Source organism: Cynoglossus semilaevis, chromosome 14 (assembly GCF_000523025.1).
Source record: "Cynoglossus semilaevis isolate Cse_v1.0 chromosome 14, Cse_v1.0, whole genome shotgun sequence".
Classification (NCBI taxonomy): Eukaryota; Metazoa; Chordata; class Actinopteri; order Pleuronectiformes; family Cynoglossidae; genus Cynoglossus; species Cynoglossus semilaevis.
In genome coordinates this window covers 11,593,494-11,613,883 of record NC_024320.1, presented here as the reverse complement: position 1 = coordinate 11,613,883, position 20,390 = coordinate 11,593,494, and the positions used below count along the sequence as shown (strand labels likewise).

At 41.0% G+C, this 20,390-nt stretch overlaps 1 protein-coding gene across 5 annotated transcripts in view; it reads right to left on the bottom strand.

Moving 5' to 3' along the window:
- Positions 1-20,390, bottom strand: part of LOC103389607 (collagen alpha-1(XVIII) chain-like) — a 38,989-nt gene that overhangs the window by 9,917 nt on the left and 8,682 nt on the right. Inside the window, exons 1-16 of one of the 5 annotated variants that reach the window (XM_025062117.1) lie at positions 14,128-14,740; positions 5,851-6,392; positions 4,169-4,249; positions 3,999-4,052; positions 3,578-3,656; positions 3,162-3,215; positions 2,105-2,247; positions 1,997-2,014; positions 1,702-1,908; positions 1,601-1,627; positions 1,458-1,520; positions 1,289-1,372; positions 1,160-1,210; positions 923-1,072; positions 302-355; positions 156-200 (exon numbers count right to left, since the gene is read on the bottom strand). In XM_025062117.1, coding sequence (XP_024917885.1) covers positions 156-200; positions 302-355; positions 923-1,072; positions 1,160-1,210; positions 1,289-1,372; positions 1,458-1,520; positions 1,601-1,627; positions 1,702-1,908; positions 1,997-2,014; positions 2,105-2,247; positions 3,162-3,215; positions 3,578-3,656; positions 3,999-4,052; positions 4,169-4,249; positions 5,851-6,392; positions 14,128-14,353 — 1,878 coding nt within the window. In that variant the 5' untranslated portion in view covers positions 14,354-14,740. Of the gene's footprint in view, positions 1-155; positions 201-301; positions 356-922; positions 1,073-1,159; positions 1,211-1,288; positions 1,373-1,457; positions 1,521-1,600; positions 1,628-1,701; positions 1,909-1,996; positions 2,015-2,104; positions 2,248-3,161; positions 3,216-3,577; positions 3,657-3,998; positions 4,053-4,168; positions 4,250-5,850; positions 6,393-14,037; positions 14,741-20,390 lie in introns of those variants that run through there. The other 4 variants (XM_008325094.3, XM_025062115.1, XM_025062118.1 and 1 more) reach the window with 4 other exon arrangements.

Below are 20,390 nucleotides of genomic sequence, written 5' to 3'. Positions count from 1 at the left end.
GAAAAAGGTGACAAACAGCAGAGGAGAGCTTCCATTTGTGTGCTTCTGACACAAATTTGTCCATGATTCACAAAAGTCATGGATTTTTTTCTTTTCAACAAAAGCAACAGACGTGAAGCATAACAAAACAGGTGAAATCTTTGGATTGAACTCACCTTTTCACCGTGTGTTCCTGGGAGACCCAGCTCCCCACTGTCACCCTGGAGACAAACAGATTGATAACAAACGAGGGCTCACTATCGACGGTTCACACATTTTAAGAACACATTCAGCCATTTTGCATCAATCCCCTCATTCTTACCTTCTCTCCTCTGAGTCCAGGTTGACCAGGTGCACCAGGAGGACCAGGAAGACCCTGGAAATACATGCACAAGATCAGCTTACAGGATCCAAATCATTACTGTGGGTTAGAAATCTAAGAAACATTTTTTGTTCGATTAATGAGTAGGTGGTCAAGTTTTATTGTTAAGTTTTAAATGTGTGACTTTGAGGGATGTACAGTAGATACTGTAACTATTAGACCTGTGTGTAGACAGAGCTGGAGGTGTACTGCTCAACCAGACCAGAGGATGCTCAACACCAGGTGGAGAAGAGTGAAAAGAACTGTGGCTGCTCTGTTAAACATCTATTCACCAGCTACATTCTCTCCTTCTTAACTTCACAGTGGGATCAAGCTGCTCTGCTCGACGCTTCTCTAACGATGCACCCTTTCTAGTCAAATAACCACTGACTCCGTTGTTTGGTCTGATGCCAAACACTGTGTGCTTGATTGCCAAGTACTTGGTGTTTGATTCTGATGTTTACAACACTGACACTTACAGAAAGTCCAATGTGTGTGTTCTAACCTTCAGCACATTAACTGACTGCTTAGGAGCCATAAAAATGAAAACTGCAACTGAGTCCCAGTCAGACTAACACTCACCGGTACACCAGGGACTCCATCTTGTCCCGGTGGTCCAGGAGGTCCAAAGGCTATGGGACCATTTGAGCCAAGGGCCATTGAAGTCCCAGGGATCCCAGGAGGGCCTGGTGGGCCAGGAGGGCCAGGTAGACCAGGAAGGCCGTGACGTCCCTTGAAAACAAATCAGAATATGTTTAGTTTGAAGAAAAATATCTTAATAGTATATTGGAAAAAAAACCTAAATTACAGTCAACGCACCCGAATTTTCTCCATGTCTGCAAATCCTGAGCCCTCCATGTCCACAAATGTCTGATGAAATATACATTGACGTAAAGTCAAAATCTAGATAATCTGGATACTGGAATCAAATACAGGAAATTGACATACTGGGCGATCACCGGTGCCTGGTCCTGGAGGTCCTGGAGGACCTGGTGGTCCCCTGGGTCCAGGCTGGCCTTCTCCGGGGTCACCCTGTAAAGATGTTGAAGTTATATATTACTGCTTAAAATGAAGCTTTGTTCAAATAAATGTGGTCCTCTATATTTTCACACTTCACTTTTTGGCCTTTGCCTCCTTCTGTTCCAGGGGTTCCTGGAACACCAGCTGGCCCAGGAGGACCCTGGGAAAAAAAGCTCATTATGATTAAAAATCCTTTTTTCACAATCACAACAGACATCAATAGAAAAAAAAAAAACTTACAACTTTGCCGTCCTCTCCAGGATCGCCCTAAAACAAGATCCACAGTAAATATTTGGTCTAAAGAAAGAAAATTCTGAACTCATTTGAAAATGTCAACTCACAGGTTCTCCGTCAGCTCCTGGAGGTCCTGCAGGACCGTCCGATCCTGGTGGTCCAGGTGGTCCGACTGGTCCTGATACCTGCTGCACAACAGAGCCGTCCCCAAGGCGGACCACCTTAGCTGCAGGGCCAGGAGGACCTTCAGGCCCAGGAGGCCCCTGAGCCCCTCGTTCCCCTTTGTTGCCAGGGTAACCAAACCCAGAACTGCCCTGGAGAGGAAAGAAAAAAATAAATCAAAAATGTATTTCTCTGGATCTAATCTCTTTTTATAGAACAGTTATATCAACCAAACCTTACCTTTGCACCTTTGTCACCCTGTCAAATATAAAAAAAGGAAAAATCAACAGTCAGCTGACGTTTTTCCTCTAACAAAATGAATAAAGCCAAAAACATGTGCTAATTCACCTTCTGTCCTTTCTCCCCACCCTGAGAGGACACACCGGGTCCAGAGATGGAGCCTGATTCACCTTTTGGCCCCACAGGACCAGATTCACCCTGTGAGCCCTTCTCTCCTCGGTCACCTTTCTCACCTTTAGCACCACTGGGACCTAGACACGGCATCACAATAACATGTGACAATGTATAAGTGAAGGATGTAGTAGTTTGGGGTATTTTTTATTTTCCCGTGCAATTATGAAAAAAAGTAAGGATCACAGGCTCACAACAAAATCAGCCAAAGCGAAAGTTGTGTTTAAAAAATAAATCAAATAAGACGCTGAACAGAAGCTAGCCTTCTCTTTTCCATCCACCAAATCATGGAGCAGAGGAAGTAAAGTGATCTGTCCTGCAGAGGGCAATACTGCCACATGAAAAAAAAATCCTCCTGAGTGAAGTCAACATTTTCAGTCAACAGTACAGTAATTCTGTATATCTATGACATTATGGTAAGTTAATTTTAAGCAAAGGGAACAAGGTGTGTTAGCGTTGGTGTGTTTAAAGCATCATAGAAAAAAAGAATGTAGTTTATAGCAATAGACTATTTGATGCTCGCTAGACTGAGAAAGGGAGAACAAGATTATCCAAATTTATCTAAGTTTTAGATATTGGGTTGAAGAGGTTTAAACAAATGTTCTTGCCTAAAACGTATTTAAAAAAAAACTATGCAGCTACACATTGAATTTGTGTGAAGGATGAATATTATTTTGAAAAGTCATTTAGTTCCTTTAGCAGAGAAATAACTTCTGTGATAATGACTCCATGTTCAGAAAAGCTAACATTTTACAGTATATTGTTAAAAGAATTGCATCTTGTGCCTTTATTTACAACTTGTACTGCAACATCTACAACTCCCTGATCAGACTGCACACAGGCCATAACCCATAAAACATCACCAACTCCTGCCCAACTCCATGCTTCACCAGCCAGAGCACAGTGAGGAAACCAAGACCAGGCCCATTCTATACAGAGATAGGATGGCACAGTGGAAGTAGAACACAGTTCTAATCCCCCATAACAGACCCACCTCTGGGGCCAGGAGACCCAGGTTGACTGTGGTCCACTGATGGATATCTGACTTCTGAAGTTAAAAAAAGCAAAACACTTTTAAATGTCGTTTTCTTCTCATCTTGTGCGTTTCCTTTTTAGTATCAGATGAAAATAATCTTCTTAATTTCCACTAGAGGGAGCTAGAGAGAATGAAATTATGGGTGCAAAAACCCTAAAGCAACACTGGTCTTGCCCACACTCTCAGGTCCAGACAGGCACACTGATACACATTTCTGTCTAAATACAAGTTATTCATGTGACACTTTTTTGGCTGCTGATCAACAACAACTTCACCGCAGTCTGTCTGCTGTGATCGGTGTCAGGGCAGGAACATGTGAGCAATTAGTACTTTGAGGGAGACTGAGGTTTCTGGATGAAGATTTGTCTTTTTACCTGTTTGCTTGACAATAGTTCTTTCTGAAGAAGAGATCAGAGGCGGCTGTGGTACTGGACGGGACGGTGCAGAGGTGCTCTGCAAAATAAAACAGTATGAAACACTTGCAAGGTTTACTTGGTGTAAATCGTCCGAACATTATGAACAACTGACTTCTTCAGGAAAAAAAAAAACCTTTAACCTATAAAAATCTCAGCTGTCTCATCTCCATTTAAACCTACTGTTTCGTGACAACCTTCTTTACGTACAAGTACAGTTTGATTTAAGATGGTTAATAATCAGAAATATATTCTTGTCGTTGTTTGAGATCACACATTGTTTAACCCAGTGTCAAATTAAAATATTTGAAATAATCCCACCACAAAAACGGAGTGAATTGTACCACATTATAAGACAGTTTGTAAAACCAACAAAACCAACAGTGATTGCTGTCTGTCTTGTGTATCCGTCACCACTGCCAAAATCTCCTGACGCCTGAGAGGAGAAGAAAGAAAACAAGGAAGACGAGAAGATGAAGAAGAATGCAGTTATTAATTAGAGCTCAGCTTCACCTACTGGTGAAAGGAAAACCACAGAAGTCTGACACTCACAGCATCAAAGTCGTCCTCATCATCACACAAACGCTCAGCTGCGCGAGGGTTTCCCACCACTTTGACATCTGCGATATCCCCCTAAAAACACACAAACACAGACTCACATTTAGAGCGAATGTATACGAAGTCACCGCAATGACACAACTCATTTACTCAATCAGACATAAATCTTACAGCTGCCTTTGAAGCTGCAAAGACAGAAAATTATCAAGGGATCTCGAGAAGAATTATAGGTCGTGTCAGCTGACTATGAGACGCACCGTGTCATTGAAGGCCTTAGTTGTGGCCCCTGATTGGACCCTGAATCATCTAACCATCATACTTTCACCTGCATTCTTTCACAGGCTCACAGTGTTCTTTGGTTTCTGCACCTCTCCCTTCGCTCCCCAAATATCACAACTCTAAGAGTTCTATCACGGTCTCATCTGACTGAAAGGTTCACAGCCAACAATATTATCTTCCTTTTTCTTCTTCTTTTATCTGTCTTCTGTTATCTCAGGGTTCATTCTGTGCAGAGGTGGTGATCTTCAGACACAACTGTTTAAATAATTCTTAATAAGTAGAAACTTTGTTTTTCTCACAAGCTTCATTTGAGCCTATAAAAAAATCATCATTTGGAAAAAAAAAAATCCAAAAATTTCCAACATCCTGAAAACTTACAACCTCATATGTTTGACGATGAAGAAAAACATTTACTTTTACATTTTAAACAAGGAATGCGCCAATTCTTTCCTGATGCTAGTATTATTTTCAGGAATGACACTTCAGACACATACTGGTACTTTAAAAACACGTGTTGTGTGTTTTCCTACTGGAGTTCTCATGGCTCTCATGGGTGTTTTATTTAAGCAGGTCAACAATGTCAGCACTTTGGAGGAGTTTTAAGATCAGGGATGGAAAGAAGGAAGACTTGCTGTGATATTTCTTCTGTACAAGCTACAGAACTGAATATGTTGATGTGTTTTCTCAGTTTAACGACACAGTGGACAGATGAGACTTATTTAACAAGAAGAAAATAAAACAGGCTGTAAACGTTTTCCTGCTCTGTGTCTCAGTGGTTGGGTTAAGCTCACACTACAAAACCTGTGTAGCTGTTGTATGTGGTCATCAAGGTCAACGACTGGGTCAGAGGTCAAAGGTAAGAGAGGTGAGGTGCAACATATGCAAAAAAACATTCTGCTCTTTCTGTTCCCAGTGACCCAGACAAACCTGAGACGAGGTGAAACAGGGAGACGCTGAGGTCAGATTTACACACACACACACACACACCTGCACTTTCTGCACAGAGAGTGTATATCTGTCTTCTCCCACTCCCCAGGGCAACATTCGAAAAAGATTCATTGCATTTTGGATTTACTCCTGCCACAGACGTTAATGTGTAAACATCTCTTCAACACTTAAGCATTTCCTCTGCTCAACCCCTGGAGTTTATGGTTAGGAAACTAACTTCTCAGTACTTTACTGATGACATCCTTTGGTGTCATATGTCTGGTAAAATGAATTTAATTCTAAAAAAGTCCAATATAAAATATAAATACATTTACATTTTGGCGATTTAATTTTTTGCACTCTATGTGGCTTCATACAGACAGAGGTCCTGACCTGGACTGGCCAGCCTGCTGTCCAGAACGGTCACCTGAGGTGAGTTAATTAGTCACCAAATGTTCATATTGAATTACCTGGAACTTGTCTGGGTCAGCCCCTCCTGCTTGACCCACAAAAATCCCGGCCCCCTGATCCAGCTCCATTGGATCTGGGGAACGCTCAAACTTTTTCATCTGTGGCTCAGAGTCGCAGCCTAGATAGAAGGTCACTTGGTCATCAAAGACAGACAGTGAGAATCGACTCCACTTATCCACCAGGCTGGCCACCTCAAAGCTGGCTGCCTCATAGGAAGCCTCAGAGTCGGGCTCGGTGTAGAACAGCTGAACCCTCTGACGACCGGACTGCACCGCGCTGAGTTTGACGCCAACATACATGATCTTCTGTGGCCCATCGGTGAGGGAGAAGAGAACTGAGGCCTTGGGGGTGGTGGGCTTAAGGTGGAACAGGAGGGAAAAGTGGCGGTGAAATGGGTTAGGGACATAGGCCAGAGCTGGTTGGCCAGACGCAGCTGCTGGGGTGAAGGCATAGGCAATCTCTCCTAGTGGTCCAAAGACCCTGGTGATGTCTGCAGGTGGAGGGTCTCCTATCAGCTGAAGCAAAGAGACACCACTGTCATCTGGAAGATGGGAGAAGGGAAAAAATGAGTCTTTTATCCTGAGGACTTAAGGACAAACTTAGAAGCGAAATCAGGCAAACACAGAAACACAAAAATAATTTGTATTTTCTTTTATAACAAGAATATTCTTAATTAAATCAACAAGTCTGTAAGACAAACATAAAGGCAGCAAACTCCAAAGAGAGAAACTGTACAAGCACAGAAATGATCAGCAAATCAAGTTCTTTGGAAAGGTAAAAACAAAATGGTATCACAGCATTGTCACAAAACCAAACACACGCCTTACTGGTGGTGGAAGGAAGATGTGTCCTTTAATATTAGGAGGAAAAGTACAGTAAAGGAAATGCAAAGAAAAATGAAAAGAAAAAGAGAAATGTTTTGGTCCTGTACTCTTAACCTCAGGGTTTTATAGTTAGTTCTCCAAAACTTGAATTAAAGATTAATAAGAACGTCCTATATATCCGATATAAAATAAAATCCCAAGCATATTTAAAATGGACAAAAAGAGACTGGGAACTGAATTAAACCTTCAGGAGGACAGTAGCAGGCTCCAGGTTGACCATATATTCAGACAGACATTGAGTTCGTTCTTGACTGGTATTCCTACAGTCCAAATGTGGTTTATCTTAAAAATGTCTTTATTATATTAGATTGAAGTTTTGTGAAGACAAAAATCAAGAATTTCAAACGTGACCTTCTCAAGATGGCCCTAAATGGAACTAAAACTGTAACACATTTGCAGATTGCACTTGCATGTACATTTCCAATTGCAATTTTTTTTTCTAGTGCTTGGTTTTGTATAGTAAACAACTACTATACAAACCCTATACAAAACACTGTCCCTTTAAAAGTGTGGACAGTGAAGCTGTTCTATTTGGCTTAGTTCAGATTTGACTCTCAGTACACCATGTAAAGTTGTGCTGTGAATGTAGAATGAATACATTTTATTTTCAAATAATATACAAGCGTTGGCAAGTAACTGGTAGCCAAGTGTATAAAAAAAGGGAAAATATCCACATTTGTGTGGATGTGTGTGGGTGTGTGAATGGTTGCCTGGGAAAGTTTGAATTAACAAAAACTATTTCTCTTCCCATATGGACTAAAATATTGGAAAATGGAAAGCAGCAGCAGCAGCAGCAGCAGCAGTCTGGAGACCTGAGCAGCTTGAGTCACTCTTTTTTTTTTTCTTTTTTTTTGCGAGGGGCAACCGGTTTTACTCTGGCGGACACTTGGACGCAGAGATTCCCTGAGGGTGCTGTCACTGCAGATTCATGAGAGCGGCTCAACGAAAACTACAGTCTGTGCATTTTAAAGGGTCAAAGAGGTCAGCAGTAACGGGGGGTTTCCCAAAGTTTCTGGTTCTGTGTGAAAGTATCAAATGTAAGTTGTTAAACTGTTCTGTCTCTGAGAGGATGACAGAACTATTAATCAACAGGAGAAGAAAACACAAAATCTGCCTTCGAAATCTGAAAAAAACTCTAAGCTATCAGATAAAAGTGGTTACACAGAGCAGAGCTGATCATTGCATAAGTAAAGCATGAAACTTGGAAAGACTAAAGTACATGGACAAACTTAGGACAAAAAGTTTTAGCATCAACAAGTACAATTTACGGCCAAACATGTACTGCCGTAAGTTTTTGCTTACATATTAATCTATATCTCTGAAAGCCGTCGACAGTTACATTATGCATTTATGCATTTAGCAGACGCTTTTATCCAAGGTGACTTACAAGAGGAGGATTAATAATCAAGTATGTGGTTCCTCCTCTACAACAGACCAGGGCTTGGACACACTGTATGAGAGAAGCAGAGCTGACACAACCTTGTAAATATAATCATACAGTACCAGTGACTGAACATACAAAAGGTTCTTAGTTCCTCTAAGACTGTAAATGAAAACTATTTTTAACTAGTTTAAACCAACAAAACCCACACATTTCAGTTTGTCTTGATTTGAAGATTTTAAGAAAAATTTTAAGTAATTTTAATAATAATGATAATTAAAACAAATAAGAAAAACGATACCTGGAGTTCAGATGTTGGCTGGTTGGGTGGAGATATATCATCCGCATTGAATGAGATTTCGAAATATGTGGATTACTATTACTGTTATTGACAACTCTGTTTCTGTTAATGTTACTGACGCTGTACATAAAGAAACAGATCTGGAGCAAGACCTTAGAGACACAACAAGATGAGTTTACTTAAAGAAATAGTCAAATCCAGAGTAAATACAATTTGGAGACTTTTGTTTGTCTTCATTTTCTTTTTCCAGAGGCTGCTGGAAAATTAGTTCTTTGACAAGCAATTCATAACCGACTGCACATCTGCACAGTCCGACCCGCAGTTGGCTGGCAGGGACTAATCCTAAACATATGTTCTTACACACATACACACACATTTAGGGCTGGTGTTATGTGAACTTGTCCCGTTAAGAAACTTCCTGTTGGACTTGGTCCAACCGGAGCTGGAACGCACCGGGTGGTCAGCTTCCCACTACGGGCACCTGCTATTGGTTAATCTCACAATGACGCATCATTCCACAGCTGCTGATAGAATCAGGTGGGTCAGATTATGGATGTGGAAATAATTATGGCAAACGAAAGATGGCAGTGAGGACACTTCCTGCTTGTTCCTGAGCAAGGCGATTTGTTTAATACACAATCACATGTTGACGTCCGGGCCAAACAGCAGGAGATGTTTTCCCCACCAACAAACCAGATCACTCAGACTGAAATGTCTGGAAGCTACTCGTTAAACTAAATGTAATAATTGGATCCTTTGCCTTATCAAGCTTTCCATCTCAGCCTGTGAATCTAATGAGGTTTTCTCAGTGAAAACCAAAGTTAAGAGCATGGGGACACGGACCAGTGCTTCCTGACCTCAGACTGTACCAGGGGCTCTCAACATTAAATAAATGTTATGTATGGTCCTAAAACACAGTGTGTTGTTTTCTTTCTCACTGTTCTGTCTGTTTCTTACAGTGTAGCTGCAGTTTCTCCTGAGATCCTAAAGCTCTGTTCTCTCCTAGTCAAGGTTCACGAGGTTCATGCTCTCACTTACTTGAGGCCCTTGTTGTGTGTACAGGATGCTGTTGTCATAATCATAAATAAATGTGTAGAACCTTTGCTACTCAATAATCTTACCATGTCAGGATACACAGGGGAACGGGCTGGACACAGGAGCTGAGGAGGACATTTTGTTGTTCCTTAAATGTACATGTACGGTACAAAGAGTCCTCGGTCTGTGTGCAACGGTCTGCTCCTTTTATAATGCATTACTTTTCCAGTTTGTTGAGACGAAACTGTCCAACTGTCTTCATTCATCTGTGCTGTGGTGCTTACAGTTTGAGGTTTTCCACTCAAGAACACTCACCACTTAAGTGAGAGACCGACTGTGCTGTTCTATGACAGACAGATGGGAGCTGGAACCACCAAACGTGGGAACATGAGCATTATGTCCACCCACGTCTTTTTAAGGTGTGTCCATCTGCCTCTTTGGCTGCTTTTCAAGATCCATAGAATGTATACAACACAGTGATGTTTGCCTAAAGAAAAAAAGCAGCGCAATTTGATTCTGTTCCAGAGGATTACTGAAGTGCCATGTCGTTATTTTCCGACATGAAAACCCTGGAGAGATTCACTGCCTGTTAGAGTGAAGGAGCAGAGAGAGAGAGAGAGAGAGAAAGGCATAGAGGAAGTAACTGTGTGTCAGATGTCCATGGGAAAGTTGACCATGAGGGATTCTAACAGGATGAGGCACAAAGACAGAGAATCTGTCCCAAATGCCTGCACGGACTTCACATGCAGTGACAGACCGAAACTAATGGACTCCTGTGTGGAGTTTAGACAGAAATTTAACAGTAGATACAACTGTTTTACACCTCCACCAATAGAAAACAATGGGTTGTGATATCAAACACTGAAAAACAACTAAGTTTTAAACAGATTTACAAAAATACAAGGACATCAGATCTAGGATAGTTCTTTAATTTCCTGACTTTCTTTAATGGTATCTAGAAATCTATCTATTTTTGTGGTCTGTACAGGGAAATAAAGTCAGTCTTCATTTATGTGACATCAACGTTAGTCCTTGTGGCGTCTTTAAAGCAAAGCTATCACCAAAGTACAGTATGTCTCACTTCTGCCTTTACTTTTACATCAGTCTCTAAGATGTAAGGCTAAGACTAATTAAAGTGTGTAATGATACACTGTGAGGAGTTTGGGAGATTTTCATGATACATGTCAGACACACACACTGTCTGCTGCTCTACTAAAGAATCTCATCTTCTTCTGTCTTTATAATATAGCTTTAAAGTTTGCTATTTTTATATTTTAACCGCTAAATATATCTGGGCTAAGGCTGCTGTATACCACCTTGGCTTATTTCTGGCTATTTCTAATATCTGATTCGTTTTTTTTTTTTGTATTTTAAATCCAGTAAAAAAAGGTTTTATAAAACTTGTTTTTTTTTTGTATTTTAAATCCAGTTTTATAAAACCTTCAGAAACAATTTACCTTTTGTCAATTTACAACTGGAAAAAATATGTGAATTAATATGCTGTTAAATACTAGGTATAGTAATTATAGGAGCAGTTAGAGTTTGGGCCTAACATTTAATCCAAGGATCAAAAAGTTTTTATTCTCTAAAACCTCTGTGTCTTTTTGGGGATGTAGTAAAGGTCATAGGTTGCTCCTTAACAAAGCCTGTGGCTTCGCCTGGCTACTACACCAGCTGTCGTTCTGCTGCGCTCCAACTGAACTTCATGCTTCTGAGAGGCTGCAGAAAATCAGTTAACACTCCAAACAGACATGACACAGCTGCCACACATTTAGACTTAATCCACGTGTGAATATACTGAGAGGCTGCAAGCCAATTAAAAATGAATGACGAGGGGATCAGTGAGAAGAAGGCAACTCTTTGACTACTGATGGATTTTTGGTTAGTTTCCCGTTAACGTTTTCTGAGAGCATCACAGATTGAAGAAACATGGCTTCCTGGCTGCGGTCCAATCTAAATTCGACTCTATCTATTTGTTAGAAGTAACAAAGGATAAAGTTATTAGCCACGATTGCAAATCCAGTTCATAAATCCATTGTATATTCTAAGAGGAGGACAATTATTGTGCACGAAACACACATTATTATATTTTACATACAATAACAAAAATGTTTGGCAATAAAAATCAAGTCTCACAGTCTGTAACTGTGGCCAGAAATTCCTGAACAACAATAAGTCAATCACTGCTGTCTTGACAGCTAATAAAGGCTCCTTAGACAAATGTAGAGCTGAGATTTTCACTGGGAGTGAGCAGAATGAACAGGAGGTGGAGCAGTTAAGGTGGAGTAGTTAAGGTGGAGCAGTTTGGAGATACAATTAGAAGACTTGGTGGGGATACTGGACAAAGGGATGCTGCGATGGAGCAGCCAGGCAGGAGGAAAAGAGGAAGACCTCATAGAGATGTAAGGATGCTTTGAAGGAGGACATGGACGTGATTGGTTAACAGAAGAGGAGACAGGGAATAAGGTGAGATGGAGGCAGATTTTTTCACCAGCTAATCTTAGTTCTTTTAACTTCGGTTTAAAGTTTAAAAGCAAAACTGTGATAGTACAGATCACATCCTCTCAGACTCTAGTCACTGTGCTGTTCTCAGCTAAACATCTGAAAACATCAGCTCAACTCATCTCCATCACCACCACCCACTGAGTCAAACTGATTGGAGGATGAGTCAGGCGTATGACTGCCCTCTGACCCCTGGCATCTACAACAGACGCCTCATCTCATCACTGGTCCTTCTTGTTACCATGAGCCGAGTGATTTCCTTTTCTCTTGCAAACCATGTTCACTGTGACCACACTCTTTCTACAGAGGAGAGCGTTTTCCTACCCACTGCCATGGTCATAAATGCCATCCTCAGGCATCTATCACCAACACAAATGGACCAATTGTGGCATTCCTCAGGAAGAAATACATGCCGAGAGATGAGCACACCCAGAATCCTCACGACATTCCAAATCCACTGATCAAGAACGAGGATTACAAGAAGAAAGAGTGGACCGAGCAGCACTGGAGTGTGGGATGAGACGGAGCATCTCACTGAAACTGGACATAGTTTATAACCAAGAGAATTAGTGTAATTAGTATAAAGAGTATAAATAGTTCTGTTGCAGTACTCCCCTCTTTGTTTTGTCATAGTAAAGGTCTTGGACAGTGGGAGAAAACCAACATACATACAAACTCAATAAGGAAAGACCATCGGGTACCATCGAGGTTCCAACCAGGTTATTGTCTCTCTGTAAGGCCAGAGCTTTATCGCCCTTTACTAAAACGTACCTCTTAGTAGATTAAGTGCCATGACTTCCTAGATAATAAAATCCTGTCAGATTCATCACCAAAATTCAAAGGGACTAATTGTTTTACGTCACTATAAGTCAGAAAGAAAGAAAGAATGAGATCTAACGTAGACGTGACATCACAAGAAGAGCAACGTTGACTACAGCCCTACACTGTAGTGCAGTATTTCATTATTATGCAGGTTCTGTTACATTAATTGCATTGTTTGCACATGAGTTTTCCAGCAACCAAGCTCCAAATAAAAAGATGCCATCACATGAACACAAGTATTAAATATAGCATGTATAAACTTAATGTATGCTTGAGAATAGCTCACTGATCTTATAAAAAAAATAATAATGTGAAACTAGAGGAAATATTATAGGCTACATTTTCAGCGTCAAGAAATGAATGTCAAGGTCATTCGATCACTTTGGTGACAGTATTTGTTCTATTTTTCAATGTAGGATCTGAAGAGATATCCTGTCAACTTTATTCTGGAAAGGCAAACTATTTATATTTTTAGGTGAATCTATGCTTGTTTTGTGATTTGAGTAAACTTCTGTTTAGGTTTAGTATCAGATTTCTGCCCAAGCATGTCCAAAATAAAAAAAAAGCCCATTTACTAAAAAACATGACATTAAAACGTACACACAACATTCTAAATATTCTGAATGACAAGGTGCTTGGATGCACAAACACAAAGAGACCAACGACGAAAAATGACATGACATCGGATTCAAAATGTATCAGCTCACAGGATACATTCTAACCCGCCGGGGTTACCTTTACAGTTACTAACAGACGCGCATGCAGGCTCCTCTGCTCTTTCAGGGAGGAGGTCACACTCCACTGGTAGACCCCCGTCTTCCAGGGATGCCCAGCAGCTGTCCCGCAGGACGTGGCAGAAGCTGCGGCAGGGCAGGTACAAGGGAACGTTGGGCAAGGGGCACTGAGGCACCAGCAGAAGGCAGAGGAACCACTCTATGCCACGGTGACACCCGGTGTAGGCGAGCCACGCCCACTCATGCAGGGCCGCCCTCACCTCGTCCACAGACGTGTGGTTCACAAAGTTGGGCAGTGTGAAAAACGCTGGCTGTTTGCCCAAACAAATGGGTGAATCAGATGGCACAGGGAGACAAGACGGATCAGCAGTATTGATGAGACTCACNGATGAGACTCACACCTGATCCTAGATCTGCTGCAAGATCACCTGATCCTGAACCTGAGCCTGACCCAGACTTAGATGAACCCCCTGCCCAAACCCCAGGGCCCTCCTCCACCCGCTTCCCTTCGGACATGTCTAGATTACCCGTTGCGTTAGAGTCAGCGCTCTCCACCTTCTCTGGTGTCTGGACAGTCGTGGTGGTCTCGGTCCCGGCCCACGCTTCAACAAACTTACGGATTCCTGTGGCAACGTTGAGGATTTCCTCCCCAACCCCAGACAGGTTGTCATCCTCTTCCTCTTTCTTCTTTGTGCCACTAGATGTTGTGGTGGCACCTGTCGTTTCTGTCACTGCTGTCACTGGTATTGGAGTGGTGCCCTCTGAGGTTGAGTACCAAAACCAGGCCTCTGAGCAGCCAGCACAGAGGACCAGCAAAAGCAGCAACGCTTGGATCCTGAACATGCTGCTGCTTGCTGCTAAAAGTCCTCCAGATGTCTCAGCTGGTGGCACTCGCTGTTTCCCCAAAAGTGCCACCTGTCGGCCAGCAGGTCAACAGTGAAATCCAAGCTGTTCGGGGTCCACTTAGCATCCACTGAGTGAAAGCAGAGACAGAAAAACTTTGCTAACACTCGCAGACCCTTCCTCTGGAGAATCTAGTGCATGGCTGCTGCTGCTGTGGCTGGAAAAGCTCTCACATGAACGGGGGGAGACCCAAGTGTGGAGGCAGGCTTGCTATGAAGTGATGCTGGAAGTCATTGGTTACTCAAGAGTTTGCCCCAACACTCACTTTAAAACTCCTCCCCTGTGAGAGTGGAGTAAGTCAGTTCCCCAAAGACCCTCTCAGCAGCGAGGAGACAATTCCCACAAATGTTCCTGTTACCACCGTGACACACCCACCACACATAGAAACAGACTTAAAAAAAATGAAAGTATATTTGAAGCACAAAAGCAACATATCTTCTAGTTAAGTCAACACCAACATTCCAGGCTTTACTGAAGTCTGGAAGAATTACCCCGGGGTGTCTGCTCAGATGCAGGCACCAGAATGGGACGACATGCCTTTTTATTTATTTATTATTGCAGGGTTCCATAAGATCAACATCAAACTCAAGTCAAACTCAACAGGACACGACATGCTTTTTTAATGAGCCCTAAAGCTGAACGGAGATCAAGCAGATCTTTTTCTTCATGCATACGTTCTTTTTCAAAATACTGCACAAATTCATTTAGGTGGTTCTGTCTTCTTTATTCACAGAATACTTTTTCAGATTCACTCAGTGAAACTGTGCAGTTATATAGATGACTGGAGCTTTTGTTGGTGCCAGGTACAAAAACCTTTCAGAAAAGTAGTATGCTAAAACAAATGACCTTATTATGGCAATGGATTTGAATCTTATTCTTATTGAATCTTATTTATCAGCCTTGTGGAAAATGACAAGATTCCCAGGATCTCTGGATACGTTTTAAATTTGCATCCATCACATTTTAGATAGGAGACAGATCTGACCCGTCAAGCACACTCTGTATTATTATTATTGTTCTGCCAACATTTTAAGTAACATTGTGATATGAATCTTCTTTTTATTTAGCCTTTATTAAACTACACCACCATAATGTTTTACTTCTACACAACACTGTAATCTATGTGAGCAGACTTCAGAAGATTAAGATCACTACTGCCTGAGGTTTTGATTCAGACTGTTAGAGAAGAGCAGGGAACAGTACAGCAGCTGGCAGCAGGTTAGTACGACACACAGCTACACGTCACTGTTGCATTGATGTATGGCTTTGTTTTAATGGCAGCTAATCCAAAACAAGTCAACAGTGATTCTGTTCCAAGAGCATAAAGTTGCCTTAATGATCAAGAGCAGGAGAAAGGAACAGGATAAAACCTGAAACTGAAGGAGAAAAGTAGCAACAGCTGGAAGAGAAAGACGATGATGAAGATGATGATCATCAGCAGCAGCAGCAGCAGCAGCAACAACAGTGTGAAATATGAAGAGGAGCATAATTGAATGACAGCAGCTGTGAGAGTGAGACAGTGAGGGCGCGGGTGTGTCTGATTGGATCAGCCCTTTTAAAGCCCTTCTCCTGGGGGACCACGCACCATTGCCTCATCACGGCAAATCCTCGGAAAATGTAGCGTCTCAACGTTCTCACAGATTACTGATAAGGGACTGCCTCCTCCTTCTCTTCCACCTCTCCTCCTCCCCGTGGCCCTGTGTGCCCCCCGATCATCCAGTTAATCGCCTCATCTGCCAAGCTAAGACATCCAGCTGTTACACATTCCACTCCTCAGACCTCCCACACCCACGCAGTATGTGACATTTGGGAGGTTTTGGAAAGCTGCAGCATCTCGATCACTTGTGCATTCACGTGCCACCACTCCCTGTGTCAGTGCATGTACAGGCTGCATCTATAGGCACATTCAGCAGAAATGAGAACTGCAGCATTCTGGGGGTTTTTTCTGTCTAGGGAAAGGAAACATACGCTAGTAATTAGAAGTACTGTAGTTGTTTCACGTTGTACTGCTGTCTGTCAGCAGCTGGTATGTGTTGCATACATTTTGTAGTTTGTTGGATTCAAGACTGCGTTCTCTGACTATTGATCAAATCCTTCAAAACGCCAACGTAACTCTGGACCAGCTAGAAGGCATGTTATGCCCGCATGATGCATACTTAAAAACTAGAAAATCTGATTGGTTAAATCTGATTGATTTTATGCTCTCAGCATTACAGATCCTGAAGGATTCAGGGCTGATTTCTTTCAACCTGGCAACACACACACACACACACAGGTGGGGGATAAAATCATATGGCTCAAGGAAAGACCAAACTGTAAGTCTTTTGCCTGTGTCTGGACAAAGAAGAAGAAGAACCCAGAGAACACTGTAACCACGGTGGAGTAACGCCACACCACCTCTACAGAGTACATCAGCTTTTTCATGCATTCTGTGCATATTCTACACTTTCCTCTGCACAAACAAGCAAGAACTTCAGACACGGAGTCCTTGCTTGTTTTTTCAGTCAGATACAAACAGGCTCTCGTGGCTATATGCATGCTCCAGACATGAGCCAATACACAATAAGGCAGCTCTCCTGCAGAGACTCCTACATACATGTAAACCTCCCTCCAGGGCTCTTTCACCACCATCAGCTGTCAGCTGCTCTGACCTGCACAGGGCCATGAACAGGGTAAGTAAACACACCAATGCATGTGTGTTCATTCATGCGTTGTTTTTTTATGACACGTGTCGTTCTTTACGAAAGACAGAGAAAGAAAGACAAAGAGACAAGCTTACACATACCTGATTTTAATAAATAAATAAATGATTTAAACACAAAATCAACAGATCCCTGTCTCACCAACAGTCAATGCAGCAACTCAGGCCAAACATCGACTGTACATGGAGCCAGATGCCTTTGCATCCAAGCCAAAAGCCTTTACAGTCAGCACTGAGATCAAATCTAAAAAAAATACAAAAAAACCATAAAAACTCAAAAAACTTTCTAAATGAGAATAAAGTAAAGATTTAATCAGCAGCGCCCTCGCTTGGATCTGTTTCAAATACAAACTTGTGTTTCTGCAATATGCTGTTGGTGTATTTGTGTAAAATGCCTCAACTTTTTAATACTAGCAATTCCTATCTCACAGCGAAATCAGTTTCCTAGACATTTGTGTTAAAATGTATTGGAACAGTTACTGAAACTAGAGCCCAATATATCACAGCCCGACCAGTCACCACTGGCTTCACTGTAGAGCTGTATAACTCAGAACATCTTATAGTGTAGTTTCATGCCTCATATTGAAAATGTCTGGCACATTGATGTCTGAATTGGCTTCCAATTAGCAAACAAGATTTCCACATCACATCACAATTGTTAAGCACAAGCAGAAAAGTCACATATCCTAAAATAACCATCCCAAATATAAAAAAGGTGTATGTTCCTGTGTTTTAGCCAACCTATGGATGCACTAAGACTGCAACTCAATCCAATCATTTTGAAAGAAGCAGTGACTGATGACATGTTGTGTGACTTTGATTTTTTTTTTTTTTGCTTTTAATGATTTAAAGCACGTTCTCAATCACAAGGCAGCATTAGTGAACTGCAGCTGACATTGGGTGTGGATGCTGAGCAGTAAATCACAGTATCATCTGTGTACGAGTTAAATCAAACAATGGTGACATTATTGTCAGCATTAAGTATGTGTGATGTATGTAATGTATACACACAGCTGGGTATTTTTAAGTTTGTGTTGCTATTTATTCACTGAATTACTATTTATTAAGAAAATATTTGTTTATTTACGCATGTATTTTTGACATTCATATGTTGTTTTTTCTTTCTTGTGGAAATCACTGCCTCTCCGAACATATTGCTTTTATTTCGAGCAAAAAGCTCTAGGGGATTCTTTGCAATTCCCTTTTAAAAAGTATTTTGCAAACATTTGCAAAAAACATCTTACAGGAATATTCCAAAAGAAGTAAAAAGCGATATTCCAAAAGTGAACATGGATAAACTTCTCCTGTAAGATTTAACCTTGAATAGAAACTAAAACCTTCAGATGCCCTCCCTCCCCTCATCATAAAGAAAATATGTCACACAGCATTGTGGGAAAAATGCAGAGAAGCTATATGAAGACAGCGGAGAGAAAGAGGGGGTTGTGAGTTGCAGCTGTGCTAAATTACCAGTAAAACATCCAAACCTCAACCAAACCTTGCCATGACAATTTAAAATAAATAAATATATATTCTTAACGGACAAGAGTTGCCCAAGCTAAATAACAATAAGCTAAAGCTAAAATATTAGCTGCATAAGTGTTACCCATAAAGAAGTTGAATCTAACTGAAGAAATATTCTATAAAATGTAAAGTAAAACTTTGGTGCCTTTTTCAAGTGAAACATAAAACTAAACTTAAATGTTCTGTGTGCGTGTGTGTCTGCTGAAGTTTACCAGGCTCAAACAACATGGTTGCCTCACAGTGTAATTAGCAGATCACCATTTCCCTGGGGTGGGTGGGCGTCAATGTTCATGAACCCACGTCTATGTTTTTTTTACATGTGCATGTGAGGGACGGCTAGGCACTAAGGTACAACACTTAAACATTTACATTTTTTCTTTTTTTTTCCATGGTTTCGTAAGATTGTATACATGCATTCTGGCCAGCAGGTGGCAGCAGCAAAAGTCAGAGCAACCACAGGATTATGAGAAACATCAAGTGTAACCTGATTCAACAGCCTCAAACTGGTTGACATGAATAAATATCATAGATAAAAAAAAGTGACAAAGCAAATTCAGAGTTTACCAACTCTCAAAGCTTTTTTTAAAGGTACATTTGTGTGTGGATTGTGGTCTAAATTACAGTATATGTTACTATAACCTGTAACCAAATCAAAACAAAGATCCAGACTTTAAAATCTTTATCCAAATTTCAGATTACAATATAAAAACTACTACTATAATGCAGCCCTTTCTCCCTCTAATGAACTATTATTTAATTCAAAATAAACTGAAAATCAGATGCAGATTCCACAGTGAATATTTTGGATATCCTAAATGGATAACTTAGCTAGAGATCTAAGAATTACACTTACAGTAGAACTTAAGTTTTGTTGATTTATTTCCATCTTCTTTTTTTTTTTATGCCAAAAAAGAAACTCGTAAATTGGTGTTGCTTTCTATTTGAAGTATTTTATGTGGAAAAATTGGAAAATCATGTTTGGAAAAATGTCATAACGCCTTATCTATTGAATAAAACAAAACTGGCATGTAGTCTCATTCCGCAAACGAAGGTGCATTGCTGTCATCTGTTGTCCAAATCTTAAAGTACACCGTAGAAGAACTCGAAGGGAACAAACTAAAACAATATTTTTTTCTTTTCAGCACCGAACCTGACTTTAACTTTTCATGTGTTTTGACATACATTTCAGTTTTCACATTACTCACATTACATAAGTTTTGTAAAGGTGGGCAAATAGCCAACCAGAGATATTTCCCTAAGAAAAAAAGGTCAGCAGAACCCACACTTATGAGAATGCAGCCTATTCCCTCTCCTTCTACTTCATCCCTGAGGCTTTTTGACACGGACAATACAGCAGACACTCACAGACAAGACAGTGTGAGACAGTCGTTATCAGGCATCAATGCTCGATTCATCGAACAACAGCCTGACAGACCAGAACAGTCGCCTCCTTGTGAGGAGAACACAAACGGAGACATTTGTTCTGGCAGCAATAAGAAGTGATGAAGTGGAGATTTTTTTTACTGCAATGTGAGGAATGGCCAAAAATAATTAACTGTGTGGTCCAGAAGCAGATGGACTGATGAGTCCAACAATACGGAAAGAGTAAGAAGAAGATTCTAGAAAATGTTGTAAACTTTATAATGTTTAATGCATACCCAGACCCTGCATATCAGCCCCTTGTTGGTCTCACCTGTCAGGAGCACATTTTTGCTGCATGAGTCTGAGAAGACGTGACATTTGAGTTAAGTGTTA